General features: G+C 41.5%; 1 protein-coding gene across 3 annotated transcripts in view; it reads right to left on the bottom strand.

The window, feature by feature from the left end:
* tln2a (talin 2a) overlaps positions 1-22,703 on the bottom strand; it is a 103,988-nt gene that overhangs the window by 34,949 nt on the left and 46,336 nt on the right. For all 3 annotated transcript variants that reach the window (XM_051939576.1, XM_022208967.2, XM_051939573.1), the window contains exons 3-21: positions 20,562-20,733; positions 19,333-19,430; positions 18,131-18,260; positions 17,710-17,862; positions 16,101-16,243; positions 15,575-15,702; positions 15,206-15,269; positions 14,991-15,095; positions 11,650-11,805; positions 10,706-10,807; positions 10,245-10,321; positions 7,523-7,703; positions 7,209-7,322; positions 6,967-7,075; positions 6,028-6,236; positions 4,231-4,329; positions 3,305-3,472; positions 2,176-2,310; positions 1,712-1,871 (exon numbers count right to left, since the gene is read on the bottom strand). In XM_051939576.1, the coding sequence (XP_051795536.1) occupies positions 1,712-1,871; positions 2,176-2,310; positions 3,305-3,472; positions 4,231-4,329; positions 6,028-6,236; positions 6,967-7,075; positions 7,209-7,322; positions 7,523-7,703; positions 10,245-10,321; positions 10,706-10,807; positions 11,650-11,805; positions 14,991-15,095; positions 15,206-15,269; positions 15,575-15,702; positions 16,101-16,243; positions 17,710-17,862; positions 18,131-18,260; positions 19,333-19,430; positions 20,562-20,697 (2,467 nt within the window). In that variant the 5' untranslated portion in view covers positions 20,698-20,733. The remainder of the gene's footprint in view (positions 1-1,711; positions 1,872-2,175; positions 2,311-3,304; positions 3,473-4,230; positions 4,330-6,027; positions 6,237-6,966; positions 7,076-7,208; positions 7,323-7,522; positions 7,704-10,244; positions 10,322-10,705; positions 10,808-11,649; positions 11,806-14,990; positions 15,096-15,205; positions 15,270-15,574; positions 15,703-16,100; positions 16,244-17,709; positions 17,863-18,130; positions 18,261-19,332; positions 19,431-20,561; positions 20,734-22,703) is intronic.

Raw genomic sequence — 22,703 nt, 5'->3', positions numbered from 1 at the left:
AAATAAAAGCATGCTAGCGTCAAACTGTGAGATTAAATCATTAATCAACTGGAGTGAAGCTTAAATGTCCAAGAGAAGTAACAAAACCAAAACACGTTTTAGCAAATAAACACCGTTCCTTCAGCTCAGGATGGTCACATTTTACTGATCAGATCTGGAAGCCTTTAGAACTACTCTGGAAGAATGTTCCACTAGTGCTGGCATTTCCTATTCCCTTTGATAATATTCTTAGAATCAGACTAATGAGATGAGACAAAAAGGAGAAGAAAGAAATTGGTGTCTGTATTCTCTCCGTCAAAGCAGGCCTGGCTCATCATAAAATCTCTCTGACAATAAACCTCTATAATTCATCTGAAAGCTTCAGGTGATCTGCCAACACTCCACTACTGAAGGATTCACTCTTTCTATTCTCTTCACACTTTATTTTTTGATGCCAGGTGCGACATAACCCGATATATTTGACACCTGTTCAAAGGCGTTATTCTCCAACTGGCTGCATTTATTTAAGCCTCAGCAGAGCAAACAGCTATTCTACTTGTCTATCAGACCGGCCGGCTCGTGTGAGCTGACCTCTTCTCTGTGCATCTCTTTCCATCTTTCCGGCCTTTCTGTACTGTCAGACTTGTTAACATCACTGTCAGCTTTTCACTGCGGCTTCACCACACCTGACAGCAGTCCATTCAAAACCACCATCACGTCAGTCTCTCTGACAAGAAGACGGGATGAGGCGGGTGCAGATACACAGTAAGACATCTTCAGAGAAACCGGGAATCTGAGAGCTGTGCTGAGCCAGGTTTTAATGGTTCGATGTGCACCCAGTTCCACATTCATTTTTAATGTATTTCCTTAATGCAGGTCAGTTTTGATGGTGAGGTGAGTTTTCAGACTCTGGTGGCTGGTTTTTGGATGTCTCAGGCGGATCCAGGACAAACTGTAGTCAGGACTGAGTGTGTATAGTTGACAACAGGTCTCAGAATAGGACAGCTTTCACAGCATTAATCAGTCATGGGGCAGCCATCAACTATTTGGAATTTATCATTCACAGGTTTTTGTCCATCAATATCTACCTTGCAGGCAGCAACAACAAACTAAAGCTCTTTTCAGACACGCACTTCTTTCCGTTAACGTAACAGCATCTGAATGTGTCGGGTTCATATTTGAATTAGCACCCCGGTCATTTATCTGGAAAAGTGGCAACAGATCTTACTTACCTGATAAATAATGATTTAACCTGGCATCACATTACCAGATAGGCATGCACAAGCAACATACTTTGAGTAGTGGGAAGCAATTTGAGGAGGGCTGTTTTCCATATTTCACCATTAATATTGGTCCCAAAACATTCCAAAAGTATAAACCATACATCAATATTGTGGCAGTAGGGGGAAATGGAAGCTTACAGAATATTTCACAGAAATTCATCCAAAGAGAACTGCTGCTTCAACTAAAACCTAAAATGTCACTAAAAGTAGCTGCTGTCAGCCGTGCCCTTCATGCCAATTATTCCAAAAACACTAAATGCTTTTCGAATCAAAAATTAATTCCCAGGTAAATGGCAATCAATTAATGTCCTTACCTAACATAAGTACTGTGAATAATTACTTAATCAGAAACAAGTGCATCAAGTTCAGCTTTCACTTTCTTTTACTTCTTCCTATCCTGCACCTTTTAGCATTTACTAAAATGCAAAATCCTCCTCTTTCAGACTCACCTGCGTCCCCCATCGAGCTGAAGATGCTCTCGGTGACCGTCATGATGGTGTCCGTGGCCTGGTCGTAGCGCCCGATGGGCTCTCCTCTTGAGGTGTACTGACGGACGTGTTGCAGGAGATCTCCCAGAGCCTGACTCACCACGCTGGCTGCAGCGCTCACCTACAGTACAAAAAATGTGCGTCATTAAAGCACTTCCTAAGCTGCACTGTTTGCTACTTCGTTTTCTATCAGGCTGTTGAGAGACACAATGGATTCATTATCTTTGCTGCTTCTTAAGCCTTATGTTAGTACACAAACTGAGGACGCTGAATGAAAAACAGATGCTGCATTCAATGAAACAAATCAGCTTGGTCCATGTTTATCCCAGGGATCTACACCTTCTATTTGTCTGAGATAAAACCAAAAACTGACACATAACAGTTTAGCTCAGAGCAATGTTGATCGCTACATTAACCAAACTGACCTGTTTGAGGAGCTCGCCATCCTCTGTGGCTGAGAGGCAGGCCTGGACGCAGCTCTCCACCGAGCGATCCACCAGCTTCCCGGCTTCGATTAGCTGCTCCTGGCAAACCGGGGAGCTGATGGTCGGACTCACCACCTACACCACAACAAGGTGAAAAGTGGAAATAAAATGTCATGCCGAAAGTAAAGGAGATGCAGCAAAAAAGAAAAAACAAAAAATCCATCTCCAGTGTGAAAAATAAAACAAAGAAAAAATGAAAAATGTAAATTAGAATTTGAAATATCTACATGGTCTCTATAGTGTGGCTCAAACATAATCACTAAACCTATTTTGCATTGGTATAAATGCACCGCTGTCACGCTCATCATTAACAGAGAAATCAGAAAATGAGAGGAAAACAAGATCTGAGAGCAGCAGATGGATCTCATCACGAGGCTTTGCAGAGAGGTGAGGATGTGTTTCGTAAATGCAACTATTCAGATTGGGAGCCAGGAGGGCATTTAGACTAATTAAAGGCATGTGGGTTGTACAATTAAGGACGTGCAAATATGATGAGGGCACAGGGTATTTAACAGCACCTCAGCGCATCTTCATACATTCACCGTTTAAAAATACATTGTCTTTAGCAACTCATAAATTCTGTTTTTTTCTTCATTCTTGAAAAAAAAAAAAAGAATCACTTCTATTTAATCCAAAGCAAGTGTACTTCAAATACAGGACGCATACACACGGCTCTTGTGTTCACTGATATCACTTTCAGAGTAGGGCTGGACCCGAATATCCCGAATATCCGAATATTCGTTCACTACGGCGGTATCCGGATCCATTCGTGTTTGTAAACACCACCCGAATGGCCGGGTTGCTGCCGACTCCGACGTCACGCTTCACTTCATTGCATAAACACAAGACAAGATGCTGAAGACCTCTGCTGTTTGGGAATTCTTCAGTTTAACTAAAGACAAAACGAAGGCAAAATTTGGACCCAGAAGACCAGACGAACGGATCCGAATATTCGGGCCGTCTCCGGATATTCGGATATTCATCTTTAATAGGGCCCGAATATTCGGAGGCCAGAAACCACTATTCGGGCCAGCCCTATTTCAGAGTGCAACAGAACATTGTTTTGTACCTTGGCACATGCCACCAGCTGGGAGGTGGACAGGGCGCATTGTGTGGCCGCAGCGATGACCCGGTTCTGGAGGACGGTGTCTTCTGCAACCTGGGCCACGTTCTTGGCCTTCAGCACCAGCATGGCTGCCGCGTTGGCCACTGCTTTGGCCAGATTCATGAGGATGTCCTACAACAACAGGTAGACAAGGATGAAAAGCAACATTCAACTACAGTATCTCATCAGCAACATCAAATACCTGCACATATTCTGACCTCATATTCATTAAAAGATAGAAATTGTGCAGCATTAGCATTCAAATAGTGCAGAGAAATGTTACATTACCACTCCATACAGTTGCTAGGGTTGGTAATTGTGTGTAATTGCACTAAACGAGAAGACATCCCAGCAAACACTGCACAGAAATAGGACATCTAACTGCCACCCCATTTACTTTCTAAATGGAAAAGCAGTAGCGTTTGCCGATTTGTATATTGTACACATAGACTTAACTATACAAGTGCCATCAAAGCTGCAACACCAACAGTCTAATCTAATTTAAAAAAACACATTTAGCCACTGCACATCTGCTCAACTCGTGATTACTGAAGTGCTGTAAAATACCAAAACACACTACAGTGTGTTTGTGTAAGGCAGGCTGAAGAAAAGTTGTGCTGACTTGATGTATCTGTGTGGAATAGAACCACCAACATTGTACTACGATAACAACGACCAGCCAAGAATGACTTATTCAATGCAAACCCACAAGCGTAACAGCTCGGAAAGGCTTCAATTCAAACCAAAACGTGCAGCTAAAATATGAAAAAAATATTCCGCTCATATTCCCCCGGTCACTGTGTGATTTTGATGAAGTGAGTGGCAGCTCCTGAACACTGGGTTTTCTCTGAAGGCGGTGGTGATGATGAATGAAGCGGCTGCAGTGTTACCTGGAACCTCTCATCTGTCTCGTTCTCTCCTATCTGGCGCAGGAGGTCTCCGCTGGCCTGGCCGATGCTGCCTGCTGCTGTCAGCACAGTCTGTCTGGGCTGCAAACATACACACACGAAAAAAACCATCAGGATGTGATACTGCATTTAAACACCCGGCGCCATCTTGTATCTTAAGATAAGTGTATAATCGTCCTGTATACTGTTTTATCAGCAGCATTAACTACAGTTCACTGCAATCTAAAGAGGGGGCAGAAGGAGAAAGGTCTCAAAAATGTCTTGTGTGCACTATAATTAGGTTATAATGCTGTAAATCTCAAAAACACATTTACATAGTACTTTTAATTTTAATACTACTACTTAGAGTTTTAATTTCCTCCCGTACTTATTTGCTCTGTGTAAACAGCGGCTGCAGTAGAGCTCAATTCAGCTGAAAACTCCCTGAATTTCTGTCACACAACTGTTGGTCATAACCAAGCCACTAAAGGTTTCACAGGTGAAGAGAGTTTAACAGAATGTTGTGCCCTTTAAAGAATGTAATTAGTTCAAACTAGTTATTTTTGCAGAGGTTTGAAATGAGGCATGTAAAATAAAGCGATATTGATGAAATACTACCATTTTAAGATTAGATTTTTCTAGAACAACACGCAAAGTCACAGATGAGTCATTCAAGTAGTGACTCAAAAGCTGAAAATTAGACAATTCCTTCTGTTTTTATAGTTTCTGACTGACAAAGGGCAGAATTTTTTCATGTCTTTCAAACCAGCAGGTGGGTTTTAGGGTTTAAAATGTTAAACTCCTACAGACAGACTACATTTCTCCTTATTTAAAGCTGCACATTATCAACTATCCAACTACCTACATGAATAATGCACAAGTTCCCAAAGTGAGATACGCAGATTAGCATCCAAACCCTGCACAGTACATTAACTTCTGAATGATTTTTTTTTTTTTACAACAAAACAACTCTTAACAGACCTCGGTGAAAACATTCAAGTCCTTTAAACCAAGGAGATGCAGGCTGCATGAACACATTTTGTGAATAATACCAAGGGTTTTTTGCAGTGTCTTACAGCTACCTTTGTCTCCATGAAGAAGAAACTTGCCAATCAACTCAGCCTGAGTCTGAAATCTTATTCAGATCATCCAGGACACTTCTGCTAGCTGACGTCGTCAAGCAGTGAAGGATGTTATTGTGTTTACAGAAGTTTAGGACTGGGACAGACACGGCATTATTAAGAGGCGACACATTGTCTCATGGTTGAGCTGCTCAGTGACAAATTTAATTAGCTTTTTAGGCTGTCAAGTTTGGACAGAACTAAAGATTGTGCAGACAATCAAGTACACACAAAGTCTGGTGTTTTAAGGAACACAAATGGTAAAAAAAGTTTGGTTGGACTCAAATCCAGAGTGAGGCATCACTTTCACACATTATTTTCTATTTTCAACAGTCTTCCCCCTCTGTATTTGGGCCTTCAATTTCTCCTCTATCCAATTTGGGCTCAACATAGAGTGCAATTTTAGTCTGCGCTTCACATTTCAGTTTCTGCACTAATACCTCCCATTAGGTCCGTCAAAGTTTATTTTCAGAGTAGGACTTTGACATGACAACCCCAGTGGACTTTTCCACCTTTCCACATGTGCAGAACGCAACAGATGGTAATAATTACACAAGTTTGTGCTATTAGTGCTGTCATATTAATAGGAATAGCTCCAAAATGTAAAGTATAAACAAAGAGGGTAGAGCTGAACTTCCCTTAGTAACTTATTCTTATAGATTGAGACTCCTTTGCTTACCTCTCCAGAGGCTGGTTCCACAGCTTTCAGCAGGTCAGACACGGCTCCGGCAAGTGTCCTGGCGGCCTTCATCAGGTCATTTCCTCCTCCCACATCGTCCTCCATCAGTGCAGCCAACAGCTTCACACCCTTTGACATTTCAGTCAGGTTGGAGGAAATAGTAGTGATGGCGCATCCCACTGCTGTGTAATCTGTGTCGGTAGGATCACCTGAGACGGGACAGAATAAAAGAAACCATCAGGGAAATATAATCGTGGAAAAATGAATAAAAGCGATTCTAAACCGAAACAAAGAAGAGCGCCGTTGCTCTCCAGTGAGTTTTCTTCAGATTTACTGACTCACGTAAAGGAAGCAAACATTCGGCAATGAGGCAAAAGTATTTGCCTTTAACCAAAATTAGAGACTCTGAATAAACATGTCTGTCTATTTTAGCAGAGGGAAGCAAAAAAGAAAAAATACGGAAACCGAGGACCATCTGCCATCAGTCTGAAACTGAAAAAATAACAAATGATCAACCAATTTTAACAAGGAGTGGTACAGAGCCAGTCAATCCCTCCACCAGATCCACGTTCTCCAAACCACAGCGGGATGTGAGGGAACTATTAGATTTTATACAGGTCCTACAACGATGGTAACGAACACCAGACTGATGGAAAAGTTCTACTTTAAATCATTAATTGGCCAAATAATTTTAACTGCAGAAAATGGAAACCCTAAAATGTACTCGTAAAAGTGCAAGCAAAAGCATTTACACTTTCACTGGCTTCATTATGGGATCTAAAACTTTAAATCACTGACAATAATTTTTTAAAATACCACCATTAAGCAATTCAAGCTGCCCTATGTCCTTTAAATTTCAACAACTAGTGGCAAAATGATTCATGTTCCGCAGAAGAATAAAGAAATTTGCATTATTTGAGTCCTGTGAGAGCCACTGACCAGCAGTGAGGTTGACAACGGAGGCTGTTCCTGCCGTGATGGCGTCCACTTGAGAGTGGATCTCATGTTTGGATTCATCCATCTTGTTTTGGATCCACACCTTTGAAGCCTAAACAGAGACCAGAAATAGTTAATACAACTTAAACATGGCAGCCAGTTATCATCACTGGACGTGTCTTTTGAAAGTAATCTATGAGTGTATGATTGTTGCATACTGCGTGCACATGTGTGGTGTACAGTACCATATCTTGCCCCAGTGGTGGCAGGTTGTCAACCTCTCCCAGGTCTATCTGGGCCTTCTGTACAGCTTGCATACTGGTGTTGATGGTTCCCATCAGAGCCTGCTGTGCTGAGCTCTAAACATAAAGGAAAATAAACAGATTCAGTGTCTCTGTGACTTCTAAATGAACTTAATTAAGGGAAGAAGACTGTCCCCTGGGGTGACATAGTGGAAAATGATCATTCTTCTGCCCAGCTGCATCGCCTACACAAACTCTTGCGTTAGTGGCTGTAACAGGATTTCATCACATGCTGTTTCTGCCCCTACTGTTCTTACCAGTGGTGGCATGTGTCCACGGTGCATCTGGCCCATTGTGATCTGCTGCTGAGCAGATGGCATGGTACCCATGCTCAGCGACTCCGTGCCAATGGAGCCGGAGCGGATCACCCCTGGAAGTGCCACAGAGCCGTGCTCCATGCGGCCGACACGGTTAAACTGCTGCTGAAGGATGGTCGACCTGCCAGTACAGAAACAGACAGAGAATCAGCACTAAAACTAAAAATAGTAATCAGGACTCCACACTAACTCTTTACACTGGTGCAGCTAACTTTTTTATTTAGGTGCACCACAAGTTTTCCAGCAGGAATAACACATCTGAAGCATTATCTTTATTGTAAATTCTCATACACATGATTTAAATGACTGTAAACAGGAATAAAGATGCGGTTGAATGTTTTTGATAGGTGTTGTACATTTAAGCCGCTCTTTCTAATGTGGATGATTTAGGAGTTAAAGCTCATAAAAAGTAGCTCTTCTTTGGCTATATTACAAGCAGTAATGAGTTTAAATGCCATTTATGATGCCTCACTACTTGGACTGGCCGCTGCTTGGTGCTGAAATGTCGCAAGGAGGGGAAGCACAAGATGAGTCCTGCAGCCATCCATACTTTGACTGCATTTTTGCAATAACTGCAATGCATAATGTTAGTCACTCTATCATATCTCAGTATTTTCCACTGATTGACAGTATATTTGTAGTGGTGATGCGCATCCACAAACTTAAAGGATGAGGAGGGAGAGTGCAGCCAAAGTTGCCCTCTGAAGCTAAATCTTACAGATGTACCCTAAATGCTTCCATGCAAACCACTGATAGACTCCACAATTTACTGATCTGTCTCACATGCATGGATAGAGGAGGCCGTGCACAGAGAAGCCTCTAGTTCCTATTCAGTTACAGTGGCATATGTGGCTCAGACGAGTGTGTCCAAAAATTGGTTTGAAAAGGGTGTAATTAGGTGTTTTAATGTAAGATTTAACCAAGATGAACCCCACTAATCATATCTAACTGGGTAGCCATACAGACATGCTAAATGTTAGGTGTACCGGTGCAACCAAAGAAAATGTTTTGTTGCACTTCACATGAGCTACCACAATCTGGAGCCTTGTAATGCAGCATCTATTACAACTTAGTAATGTGTCTGTAGAGAAACATGCTGTGTGGAGAGCAAAATACAGCTGAATATTTTCTTAAGCCACTAAAAGACAAAAAGGGGGCATGTGACTGCTTCTTGGCCGAGTATGAGCATCTATGGCTCAAATTTAGCACCAGGCAGTGGGGATTTGTGCATTTGTGACTGTGGGTCATGAACACAAAGCAGAGTGACACTGCACAGTCTTCCCACTGTGTTCTTGTGGAAGACAAAGGTTTGTTTTGTTTTTCTGCAGATAAGACCTTCCAGAGTTTGGCTTGCTATGTCTTTGCAGTATTAAAGACTTCTGCCGTCGGCCGTGCGCACAAGACCAGATAAAAGGGAAAAAAAATACCATAACATTTTCAGCAAACACTCTCTCAGTTGAAAGCAGGAAAGCAATATCAGACCGAGGCTTGGGAGGAAAGGGCTTCAGTTACGTACCGAGAGTCCTCTGTGGGTAAATGAGCTAATATACATCTAATCAGGAAATGTTCAGATAGAGCCTTTGCCTGTCCGGTGCAGCAACATTTCCTCACATAATGATTATCTTACAGGATAAGGTCCAGCTAAGGAAGTGTTCCTGTGGCACAATGAGGTCCTGAAAGATGGATGTATGAGCCGAGGTCGACAGTGGCAAAGAGAAGGAAATAAAAAAAGACCTAATCTTGTGTTTTGTTACAATAACATAAGAAAACGTTGGATGCTGCTCCTGTGCTCGTGGTCAAAGCATCATCATACACTGCAAAAACTCAAAATCTTACCAAGTCTATTTGTCTTATTTTAGTCAAAATGTCTCATCCCACTTGATTTAAGACAAATGCTCTTAACAAAAGACATTTCAGCAAGATGGAGGAACTTGTTTTAGGACAATGCATCTTAAATATCTTTTTAAGTCAAACAATCTGGAAATTTTCAGTGGGAAACTTCTGATGTCCACATTTTCAAAATTTTGGGGAAATTTTTGAACTTTTTTTTATTGAAAAAAAAAAAGAAATGTAAAAAAGGCTTTGCAAATTTTTAGAAATTTGGAAATTTTTTGCTGATTTTTTTAAAATTTTTTCAAACAAGGAAACAATATTTTTGGTGTCTGTAAATGAAGACAGCAGGAGGGTTAATACATCTCAAATTAGGAGGCTACAGGAAAGCAGAAATCTATACATTTTTAAGATGTCTGGCTTATTTTAAGACACCTAAGCTTGACAATCCTGGTATAATATAGAATAAAATAAGTTTTTCCCAGCTAATCTTAAGATCTCAATATTCTAAATATCATATCTTACTTCAAGAAATCTTACCAAGCCACTTTTCACTTGTTCTATTTTCACTTATTTCAAGGTAAACGTTCCTTGAAATATAATTTTTTTTCTTGTTTTAAGAGGGGCATTTTTCCCAATGTATGACAGTTTACAACAGACTATATTAGAGTGAAGCTGGGAACAAATGGAAACTGTGAATTAATACTAAAAACAAAGCAAAGTGAGAATACAATCAGTCACCAAAGCACTGAACACACTGAGCTGCTGATTTTTGCAGCTACAATGGCTATAATAGTTGAAGTACTGTTATTTGTCAGGCAGATGTACCTACTTTTTTGGGGATACAGATTCCTCCAGCATGGTTGACTCCTCATCACCTTCTAATCCAAAGCGGTCCTTGCTTTGCTTCTGTAGGAGAAAGAGAACAACAGACCAGATATTTGTTCAGGTGAGTCAGAGCAGGAAATTGATCTCAGACACCCACATATTTGCTCCTGTTTTTCAGGCTTAAGACAGACCAGAATAAAGTCATTAAAACTGAACATTATATGAAACAAGTTCAATATACCAGGTACACAGAAAGATATTCTTGGCTCTAACCTGCACGGTCATCCCCTGCAGTGTACCTGTGACACAAGAGCCCAGCTTTCCTGTGCTGCTTTTCATTTAACTGCAGCTGTATGACACAGTGGTCAGGCTCTATCAAGCATCAACGGGTCTGAGAATGCGCCTGCCACAGGAGGATATTGATTCATTAGGATTCATCCGTGTCTCTAGAGATAAATGTCTCACCTTTTTGAGGATGATGTCGATGTAACCGGCAATGAGCTGAGAGATCTGTTCCCCTTCAGTGGTCTGAACCGAGTAGTAGCTCTCTTGGTACTCCCCGAAGTCCTACACAAACACACACAGACACACACAGAGTCTGATCTTAAATATGCATTTCATGCCGGGTTGCAAGGAAAGTAAGTAGTGCTGTGTGTGGGGCAATACACAGGCTAAGGATTTACTGTGGGGATTAATGTGAATCCATGGAGACAGTTCGTCTCAGATGAACTCCACACATTGTACTGGGCTGACATCAAACTGCTGAAACCTACAGAGGGTCAGATTAGTCCAAGAGTCATTTTGGGGGAGACTTTATACAGGAAAGTGATTTCTTTCAGCGGAGCTTAGACGCATCATTCACAACGCCACGCTTTAAATGTTTAATCAGTCACCCATGTCACCTCCTAAATGATGAACCTGTGCTCCTCATGTGAACAGCAAATCAAACCTCAAATCACAGCGTCACAAAAGCACAGACTAAACCACAGAGCACTCAGACAAATTAACAGCAGCGAAGAGGTTGCGTTAATCTAATAGAGACAGTGCATTTTTCAGATCTGCAAGATTAAACCCATGTTGCTGATTGACTCTGGGTGCTGACACAAAGGAGTGGTACTGACAGGGAAGACAAAAGAGGCTGTTCAATAACTGAAGTGCACAAGAGAATGAAAGGACAGGCAGGCAGGCAGACTGAGCACTACAGAGATGGTTTTACAGCCACTACAGGGGCTGCCGCGTTTACTGTGAGTCTGTGGTTCATATTTAGTGTTAGAGCTATAACGCTCAGTCTGAATACAAGGAATAAAAGTACCAAAACACTGTGGTGTACGGCTGCATCGGTGTGCGGTCAGATGCAGCAGCATTTCTCGTTAAATCTTTGCGGTGAATGTCGAGTATGTGTGCCTTACCAGGGTGAAGCTCTTGGGTGACGCAGCCCACCTCTTCACAGTGGTAAGAGGCCACTCCTGAACCACATCTTTGGTCTTCTCGTCCACTCTCATCACAGATTCTTTGGTGATCCCCAAGAGTCGCGGCACCAGCTTGTTCTTACTCTTCATTTTTTCCTGCAAAAACATTTCAAACACATAAACTTCTCAAACCTGACAAAAATACAAAGCACCAAGCATTGCACCAAATAAATGAGGAAAACTGAACCACAGACTAAAGCTTCATATAATAAAGGATCTCTAACAAGTAGACTTTTCCAGAATACTATTTGCAAAAAGGCATTAAATTAAAAAAACACAGAAAAAGCACACATTTCTGATAATCTAGTCAGTGAATATAAGGATTTCATTTAAATGCATGGTCCTCTGTCTAGGTTTCCTGCTGGGGAGTGTCATATCTCAGTGCTTTGGGATCCAGCATGGTATTAGCTTGCCCCTGTCCAACTGTATAGCAAAGCTACTGGAGCAGCTCTGAAAAGCCACTTAGGTTCACTTGGGTTAAAGTAAGGCCTGCATCTGTTCTTCTTGTTGACAATCAAGGCACTCTGTGAATGCCGTGACCGGTTGGTAGCCCGTCTAGTCACAAGACTGAAAGGACCTCACAACAAATCATTCTACATTATTCATCACAGTTTTTGAAGCTTTATTTCATGGCGTTGCATGTTTAATAGGGACAGTTCAGTGTCTATGAAGTGGGGTTGTAGGTGGTGCTTATCCATTATAGATCACGGGTGGCACATCCCTGGTTTGGAGAAGCAGATATGAGGATCAGGAGGGAAATGAAGCAGCGAAAAGACCTTTAAATGGGGCTACCTATACAAATCTCTCTCAGCTCAACATTTAGAATATTTTCCCCGCTGTACCTCGCCATCACACAGTTATTTCCTGTGGAGAACTGAAGCAGGTATATCACTTTATCTTTTCTTCAAACTCTTTTGACAGAAATTGCCATTCTTTCTTGCAGAACACAACAGTTGTTGGTCTACAGCCAGCTTGATCAGTTAGTTTGTTGGCATTATTGTGTGTCTTTATTAACAAGCTAGTTTACATCAGAATTTTGTAAATATAGCACACATTCGGACCGATACTAATGTTTTTGTTTAGGTGGCTAAACTGCGCTTTGCTGCTAAGTTCATTACATCATTTCTATGCCAGTTTTCCTCTTTGGTTCTCCAAACTGGGGACCGCCCATCTGACCAACATTAAAAAAAACATACCTTATAAAATCCCACTTCAAAAAACAAACAAACAAAAAAAAAAAACTATGCCTTATTTTGTCTTTATTCATCTTTACAAAATGCAGTATCTCTGCTGTCTTCGCCTTGAATATACACAGCACTGGTACGACACAGTTACCTCTCATCAAACCGCATCGTTTAAATAAAGAAACTAATGAAAACAGGGGAACCACAATATGCAAAACTCAAGATTCAAACAAACCATTTTAAGCAACAATTATATTTCTTTCAGCAAGAAACATAGCCCACATTTATTTTCTTTCATTTTCTTATTCCTCTGCCTGCTGAGGGTATTACTGGAATCAAAGGCAGTTAGAGAACAAGACAGAAGCAACAAAAAAATGAATTCATAAGCCTCACAGCATTAAAGTCTAATTTTTCTGTCATGTTGATCAGCCAGGATGGTTATTCGACTATCCAAGCAGTGGGAAGAAAAGCTAACTTTTCCCAGTTAGTAATTAAAGTGTTACATCTTAATCATGTCTTTATCTGGCTGTCAACAAGCGTCGACCTCCCCCTGCATTCACTAAACCTCTTACGTCATACTCCAGTCGCTCCCTGAGCTGTAACACTGAGCCCTTCTTTTCCTTTCGCCTTGCATGGAAAGAGCAAATGTTTCTTGAGGAGCTGCAGTCGGGGAGCAGACGGACAGAACGTGATGGGCTGTGACGTGAGGCCAAAGAGGTGAGTTGTGTAAAAGTCCTGCAGGGCCCATAAACTCTTCAGGGCCTCCAGAGGTTACAGGTTAGAGACTGCAGGCTGCATTTTTTCCAGGGTTATATTTAAAATGTTTCTGCTCCGCTGGATTACGCTCAAGGATGACAGACAAGACAAAGGTGAGCAGGTATGATGTCGAGCTGATCAAGGGGGACACTGATCCAAAACCCTGAGGTGGAACAAGCTTTAGGATTTTTATGCTTAAAAGCAATAAAAGACACAATGCAGTGCCGACTGTGGAATATGTGAACTGCTGCAAATGAAGACTCGATGATGTGAGCTCCATGCAACAGTGAGTTTTTGTTTTATTATGTTTCATCTTTATCCTCTGGTGATGAAAGCTGCTGATGAAAAGCCAGGAGCTGTTTGACAGAGACTCCAAAAACAGAAGCACAAGTGACTTTTCTCAGTAATTACCAGGAGAAAGCAATAAATCTAAAAAAAAAAGTGGCAGGAACGTGTTTTTTGTTAGTGGAAACAGGGAGGTTTCTCATGACTTAATGCAGGACATCCTCTTGGTGACAAATGATGTGAGGAGGAAAACGGGAGTTATCTGTCACCCTTGTCACAGCAGTTCCACTCTGTAGGTACTACGACTAGAAATCAGCAAATTGCTCCCATCAGCTGGCAGCTGGACTTATTCGGGAGAGCAAGTGTCACAGGTTTTACCTGTACGACGTCTCTCAGGATCTCTCATTCACTCCGCTTCCTCCCTACCCGCTCTAAAATAATCTCGGTGCCACACTCGGCTGCAGTGACAACATTTGGTTTCCTTCCAGGAACACGCAGAACTCCCTGCAGAGGAGGTGCTGCTAGTGTGAGTGAGTGAAGAAGTGAGACAGAAACATGTAGGAGATGTATGAGGGAAAATGTATGGATTACAAATCTCAAAAAGGTTCCTTCCTCTTGTACTATATCATTGAGGGATTTTTTTTTTTTTTTTGTTGGTTAGATCTTGTTTGCGCCAGCTGTAAAAAAAGTAGGGCATTCCCCCCCCCAACAGGTACCCTTAGTTTAGGTGACATAAGAAGCTTTGAAAGTTCAAATGGACACAGACAATTTCCCCACATGCCGAGTACTGCCATCAACCTCTTTATCCAGTTAACACCAAGCCCAGAGGACAGATTTCACACTGAGGAGATAAAAGCCTCCGACTACAGTTCAGCTAATTCCAAAGTCTGCCTCCTCATTTAAAATAAATAAATAAAAAGGCAAGAAAAGAACTTGAGGCTAGGTTTTCTTTTTTCCACTTTCTGGGGGTAGAAGTTCACTTCTTTGAATAAAATGGTACTTTGTTAAAGTTTTGGTAAAAGCGCAGAGATAAAGGTGTGATTTTTTTCAGCTTACCTTGACAAGGAAGAAGGAGACACCATACGTCCGCAGAGACCTCGCCAGTTTAACATATTTTACTTTTGCTTCAATCTCTGTCATTTCTCCACAGTTCTTGTGTTCCTGCAGGATAGGATATTCATGTGTTGAGCACATGAAAGGTCAGTGAACAATCGTCAGATTGGCTAAAATCAAAAACATACACATTAATGGAGAGGACAATGTGACCACACCTGGAATATTTTCTTCTCGGCTCCTCTCTGCTTGATGTATTCTTTGGGGAGAAACTCCTTCAGGCTTGGAAAGAAATGAAACATACAAGAAGGTGAAATTCATGAAAAAAGAATGAGCCCTCTATTTTTTCTGCTACCGTCTTAAACTTTAAACAAAATCCAATTTCTAAATCCCCAATTTTGGATTTATGAACTGCATTCAAAGGTTTTTATCTACAAGTTTGTTAAACTCAAGTCAAACATGTAATACACTTGATATTTGACAAAGAATCTGGGGGAAAATGCAATTTTGTTCTTTAAAGTGGTAAAACATCAATACATTCTTCATGCTTCACCACAGACAAATGGTTTCATGAGATAGACGCTTACTCTAAGAATCCAGGTTTGTGTTTGTGCTCTATGTGAGGTCCAAACTGGATCTGGGCCTGAATGCCTCCAAACTCACAGGCTTTGTCAAATGATACGGGGTGGGAACCATTTAGAATGTCGTCTCGAGCCTGAAAGACACATGAAGACATTCAGCAACTGTGAAAAAGATTTTTAAAAATGTAAAAGTTAGTTACTAGTATGTTATTATAGCAATCCAGTTCTGAATGGTTCAGCAAAAAAATCAACTGTTTCTGCACATTTTGTAACTGAAAATGAAAAAAATCTTTGGTACAATGCATCTTCTGCTCTGCAGTCACATCCTCTGCTGGTAGGAGGAGGGAAAACTTCATCTTAAAGTGTTGCTGTCAATTCCATTAAATGTATCTGATTTGGCTTCAGACACAAAAACTGCACCAGAGTGTCTCTGTTCTTGACAAGATGCTGCTTCAATAGTTGCTAACTGTTAAAAAACGAATGCAGAGAAGTGACAAACGTCTAGAGGCAGGGAAGGATGTGAAAATCGCACCTGTACGTAAAGCAGGTTGAGCTGGACCGGGTCTCTGGAGTCTACATTCTGGTCTGAGTAGAAGAACTTGCGTCTGAGCAGAAGAGTCTCGTTCTCGTCCACCCCCTGCTCTCTGAACGTCCTGCTGTGGTCCAGCCAGTTCACTGAAAACACAAAATCAAATCAGAGCAAATCTCACACTTGTCTCCCAACTGGCTCCTTTCCTCACTCCATTATCTTTCCAGATCTATTTTCTACTTTTCATTTTTTTTAAATTTTTTGTGGGACCCACTTAGATAGAATTAAGGCAGCTTTTTCCATGATTTACAAGTAGATACCCAGACTTTTATTTGTGATGGACAATCTTAGTATCGCTGCATCTAAAACTGTATCTGTTTGGAACACACAGTTTCAGTTGAGTTCTGACTCTGAAGAGAAGTGCCATTTTTGACACAGGCTGCGCTCCAAACTACACAAACTCACTTCCAATTATTTTTGGAACACCAGCAAGCTCTTGTCTCTTCCACCGCGCGCTGCCTCACACAGCTCCCTCGACTCCCGTCACAGTTTGAAAACTACAGAGTAAACTACCGAGTGTCTATTATATAGGGAGCAGAGAATAAGAGAGCAAAGGAGGATTTTGGACACACTGTTGTAGTGCAGCTGAGGTGAAAGGGATGCAGGACGGTTTAATGGTCCTTGGTGGCCTTGCACCTTCCTTCCTATTGAACCGTTCCTGACCCTGCTTCTTGTATGTAAATTCTCTCCTCTTCCTGCCTACATCTGTGCTTGATTGGCCAGCAGATATCACAACACCTGGTTTATGAGTGAACCTAATCTGTCAGCTGTGATTGAAAGTGAGTAGCTCACCTTTCTGTCCTTAGTTCCCGTCGTCTTCTTTGTGTATTCTGTGTAATTCTGCCACTTTTGCTTCTGTATCTGCTGAAGCTGACGGTCACTCGTCTCCATGTTTTGTAGTCACTAACCAGTGGATACTAGTGGCTCAGGGCTTTAATTTGTGTAATGAGGCGACAATTTGCCCGCCTGGAGACGAGGCCAGGCTTAGCTTTTCCACCACACCCACATTAATTCAGAAATTCTTCTGTTAGGTGCACCAGGATGGCTGCTGCTTTTGTATTTCAGCCTGGTAGGAAGTTTAGTTGTTCTGTTTTGCAGTTCACATTGCAAAGTCGAAGCTTCGTTAACCACCTTTTGATTTTATTTGCTTCACTGTTGTAGCAGTAGCCCCAGGCCCTGCTTTTCCATCGCACTTTTCCCTTCTTTGTTTACTATATCACTATGCAATAAATAACTTGGCTAAACTAAAAAAAAACAACAACTGGTTTTATGTTGTGTTCCTTCACCCTAGCAGAGCTGGGATTTGAGAGAAAATTACAGCGGAAAATGGCAGATTTCACAGAGAATTGTGAAAATAAGGAATAAAACAGTCATTGTGTACAGATATTAAATATTCAGACATGATCATTTTTGTTTAAGGAGGAGATCATCTACGGATCCATCACTGCAGGGCATTTTAGCAATAAACAAACCATCGCTGACCACGCCACCCTCACATCAAATACACTCCTGCAGCATTTCAGTCACGTTTGTTGCTCTTTTCTGAACTCACAGTCATCATCTGTGTGCAGTTTGGCTTTCAGCTTCTCCATCTTCCTTTCGTCACGCAGCAGCGTCCTGTCCTTCTTCAGCGTGCCCATCCCTTCCTCCTTCTTCTCCTCCACCGTCTCCTGGATCAGAGAATATTCCTCGTAGTTCGTAATGCCTGGGAACAAAGCAGAAACTCCCATCAGAGTCAAGCGGATACATGTTTCATTTAATATATGCATTTGATCGGATTCTTCAGGCTTTAAAAGCATCTTTTTGTCTCCTAGTCACATTCAATTTCTGTGTCTGTTAAAGTTCTATGCCATCAAAAGCAATGAAAACATTTTACCACCTTGTAAGATTTCATTTTAGGGCACATTTTTACAATTGTAGGGTAAAAATGGCAGTAAATCAGATAAAAAGGCAGAGTAAAAGATGTGATGCACCTATTCTACTGCATATAGTCACAAGCAGCTCTCCCACTGTTTTGGAGTCATCCACCATGATGGTTTTAATAGCCCCATCCAACATTTTGATTTTCTGGGGTCTTTGCTTCTTCTTGTACTCGAGAATATCCTGCACAAAGAGAAAACACAGAGGGTACAAAAAAAAACAGAGAAGAAACATTAAATGAAGGAGAGAGGAATGCAGGAGTTAGATGAGAAAGAAAGAGACGAAGAGAGAGACTGAAAGTAACGGCTGAGAAAATGATCAAATGCATCCAGGTTGTGTGGAGAGAGGGGAGAATATAGGCCAGAAAACCTTATTTAACGGCTGCCTATCACAGCCTGCTGCTCCCTTCCAATCACAACAATGAGGGGAGATTTGGTTCAGAGTAATTGGTCACAGTCATGCCTTCTACCTGGGTTGCCTTTGGTGAATTTGAAGAGGAAAAACCGTTTAGAGAAGCACAACTACAACCACAAATGTGCTGAGAGGCAGAGCTACACAGAAACCCAGAGTCTGCCGGGCCCTTGGCAGCAGCGATCAGAGACTTTAAAACAAGCTGGCAAGCGATCTACAGCTGGCTGGAGCACTACTTTAAAACTCACTTATAAAAGCCTCTTTTGATGTTCTCATTGTCTTGATATCCAATTTTATCCAGCGCTTTTATCTTTCCATTCTGTCTCACTGTTTTTTTACTCCTGTGTAGGATTTCTGCCTGAATGATATTCTACATCTTTGCTTCCAGCTGTTTCAGAAACTGCCTGGTTTTAATTTCCCTTCAGTGGATTTATAAAGCATTTTCTAAATTTAATTAAACTGTTTAATTATGCTCCATTATTAAAACATTTTGCTGGTCTATTCAAACAGAGATCATTACATCGTGCGTGATCTCATCAGTCAGTAATTTGCAATCAGAACATCTGGATAAAGTTCAGATGTTCATACGAGGACAAAAGCTACACACTTAATGTCAGATGTGAGGATTGTTGTGTGTTTGTGTTGAAGTCCAGTGTTTGTGCAGGTCAGTGTCATTCACACATAACCTCTCCAGGGTTTCAGTCACACACAGCTCCCAAGGTAACTCTGTGTGTTTGTGGTAACACACCGTTCTTCAAGTGTTCAGCCCTTTGCCACACACAGCTCAGAGTAAACATTCACTCCATGGTATGTGTTTGTGGCTTAAACAGATTGACATATTTACCCCGTTGCGGAGCATGTAATAGTCCAGTGTCCTTCCAGACTCCAACCAGATGCCTTTTCTGGGGTCTTCATCAGATAGAAACAGACCATAGTCTGAAGCTGGAGCAGGGAAGAGAAGAATCAACACTTTAGACATTACTGAGATGGAAATCATTCCTTCTGCCAGGATTAGATTGTGTGCTATCAGCTTCACAGTGGTTCCACAGCAGCAGATGCAGGGTCTAGGGAACAAAGCTGAACATCTGGTACAGCAATTGCTAATTTTATCCCTTCTAGAATGTCATAGTGGTATCAAATAATGAACGCAGCACCTGAAAAAACTCTTTTTGCTTTATCTGAAAAATTTAAACGCATGTTCTGTGATGACGGTTAATGTGAGGCCAGGGTCCTCTTCATGCACATCTGTGACGACGGCAAGGCTAATGAGGACTAATGAAGCTTAATGTGTGGTCATAGAAAGACTTTAAGTCTCCATGACTGACTTACCACAGGCACAGAGGCCATACTGAAAGACAAATACTATGTAATGCAACAATGTCAGTTTACAGGAAAATGATACCAAGAAAAAAAATCAAATAAAACAAAAACAAATTGTCGCTGTCATGACAAGCTCTTAAAATGCTGCACCAATAGACAGGAGACAAAACTGTTATTTTCTTTATTGACTCCAATTTTTAAAAACACTCAGCAGTTTGCGAGCCTATTTATTTCTTCCTAAAGTAGCAGATTTTGTAGGTTAACCTATCAAATGACGCTGAACTTGAGCAGCTCTCTGGAGATAAAAGGCTAAACTGTTTCAATCAAACGACATATGCAACTTTTATGAATTGTGACAACCAATGTATTACTGCCTGCTGCACTAATCTTTGCCAGGACCAGTTCTGTCTCTATCTTTGCTATAAAACCTGAACAATCCTCTATGGTTTATACACTAACTTGTGTCCTTACTGGGAAATTTTACATTTACAGCATTTTTGAATCGATATTTGAGAGATTTTTATTTGAGAAAATTGATAATGATGTATCAGGTGAGATTTATTTCATTTCCACAGCCTATAATATGAATTTATAATTTTGACAAGAGTACTTTGTTACCAACTGCAATCAAAAAATGTCCAATACAGTGGTGACACGGTTTCTAAACACTGATCAGCTGACTTGGACACAGGTACCAACACATCTGCAATGAGCCGATATCAGACCTTATATATGAGCCTGCTCCTAACTCACCCTGTCCGGTTTGAGCCTCTGGGACTCTCTCTCTGATGATCCTGCAGGCATCGTAGACAGCTGTGGAGGGCTCAAACTGCATCGTCTTCACAACGTTGCATTGGCGCACACAGATTTTCAGCGACAGCGCCACCATCTTGGCTGGCGGTGTGGGCGGGGCCTGCAGCTACACCTGGGTAGAAACAAGGACAGAGCAGGAGAGTTTATTTCAGGGCACAAGTCTAGGAGGTGTAAAAGTTGAGCACAGGCACCAAACTAATCGACTGTGCTAAATGAACCAGATGTTGAAGGAGAGGAATGACCTCTAAGTTTTAACGGAGACATCTTAGAAGTCTGTCACACAAGTCTCTTGGAAATGGCACAATTGTGGTTTTCAATGTACTAAAAAAAGGTCCACTGTGGCATCAGTGCTATCAGTGCTTAATAAAACATCCACCTTATTTTCCCACTAACCAAAGCACAACCTAAAACTGTCTTTCACATCCATGTCTCTGTGCTTTCCTGTAGGTCAGCACGTTGCTACGGCACACACTTACACACTTGAGAAAAATTTCTTCCCTTCGCGCTGTCACAAACTATGAAATTTTATGAATGTGAAAAAGTGCTAATTTGTGCACAGCGAGGCCATTGTTATGCTTCATGAAACAAAAGAGCTGACAACAAATTTATCACTTTCTGAAAATGGCCCATCTGGTCCCGATTGGGGACAAAGAAGAAAGCCTCTGAATATTCTGTGCAAATGACTGAAAAGGTAAAGCAGAAAAGCAATCCACAACAACCGGAAAGGGGAGACTCAATCTTTTTCATATTAGGTGCCTAAAAACAAACCGCTGCCGAAATCTTGGTCGTCTCATTGCTGGTGCCGAAAAACATGAAGAACAGCCTGAACAAACATTATCTTCTTGACATATACACGGGTGGCAAAGCAATTTCCAGCTTGTTACCGTAGATAAAGCCGGCATGGGTCCTACGTTGCTAAAGAAACAGAATGCTCTATATTCTCTTAGCACTTGCTAACAGACGGGGGAGCACAAAACGCTGAGCTGTCAGCCTGCCACTCTTCACGGCTTGTGCTTCGCTGCATAAAATCTAGATTTCAATAAAAATTGTGCATTGTACATTGAAACCCATAATTAAAGACAGACTGGTTCCTATATTGTTACTGCACAGAGTACGATGAAACTGGGGAGCAATCCTGGCGGTGCATTAACAAAAAGCAATTGAAAACGGAAAACTAGACTAATTTAAGGTGCTAAATGCAAAAATGATAACAAAATATCAATGTGTAAAGTGACTATTAGATATTTTTGTAAAAATACCAAATCATACAGTGAAAATAATGTGACAGTGTGCACAGGGACACACTCTTATCACACACTCTTATCATTCAGTTAATTACAAAAGAAGAGGATGACACTTCAGACTGCCATGATTCACAGCTAAATGGAGGAAGAAAAAGGAGGAAAGTGCTGTGACCTCTCTAACAGAGCACGTCCTGACCGGGACCAATGGGAACACAGAGCAGCTCTGTGACAGGCGATGTCAGAGGTCAGAGGTCAGGCGGGGCCATGGCTGAAGTACAGAAGCAGTCTCTCCTCGCCTCCGCTGGCTTCTGACCCTGACTCAGACATTCAGAATCTGGTTCCTATGTGAGATTTGTTCACAAACAGGAGCGAAGGTGTTTGTCTGGACCACCATGTTGACACTCCACTGCGGCATCCTGAAGCGAGTACAGGCAGCAACACGATCAGGCGTTATTCAAATGTGTTTAAGTTGCCAGAAGAAAAAAAAATTACACAAATGTGTCAGTTTGTCTCACTTTAGCACCTCGTGATGCAATTTTAACAGACCAAATAATCATTTTAGGCAGCCTTTCAAGCCTGTAAATTTCACTCTTAATGCATTGTGCTCCATCTTAATCAGAGCAGTACTTCCCCAAAATCTCCTGCTGATAGTGGCTGGAACAAAGCCAGACATTTTCAGAACAATTGGCTCTCACTCGCACTTCCAGACACCATCCTAAACAAATACAACCTGCTGCTCTTTTACTCTTTTCAATGCAGATTTGCCAACATGAAAACCTTTGAGAAGGCCAGCTTCAAAAGCTAAACCAGCGTATGAAGTGAGGAAACGCTGTCAGAG

The sequence above is a fragment of the Acanthochromis polyacanthus genome, chromosome 2 (assembly GCF_021347895.1).
Source record: "Acanthochromis polyacanthus isolate Apoly-LR-REF ecotype Palm Island chromosome 2, KAUST_Apoly_ChrSc, whole genome shotgun sequence".
In the NCBI taxonomy this organism is placed as follows: Eukaryota; Metazoa; Chordata; class Actinopteri; family Pomacentridae; genus Acanthochromis; species Acanthochromis polyacanthus.
The sequence above is the reverse complement of the archived record's forward strand: the minus strand, read 5'-3'. Positions and strand labels throughout refer to the sequence as shown.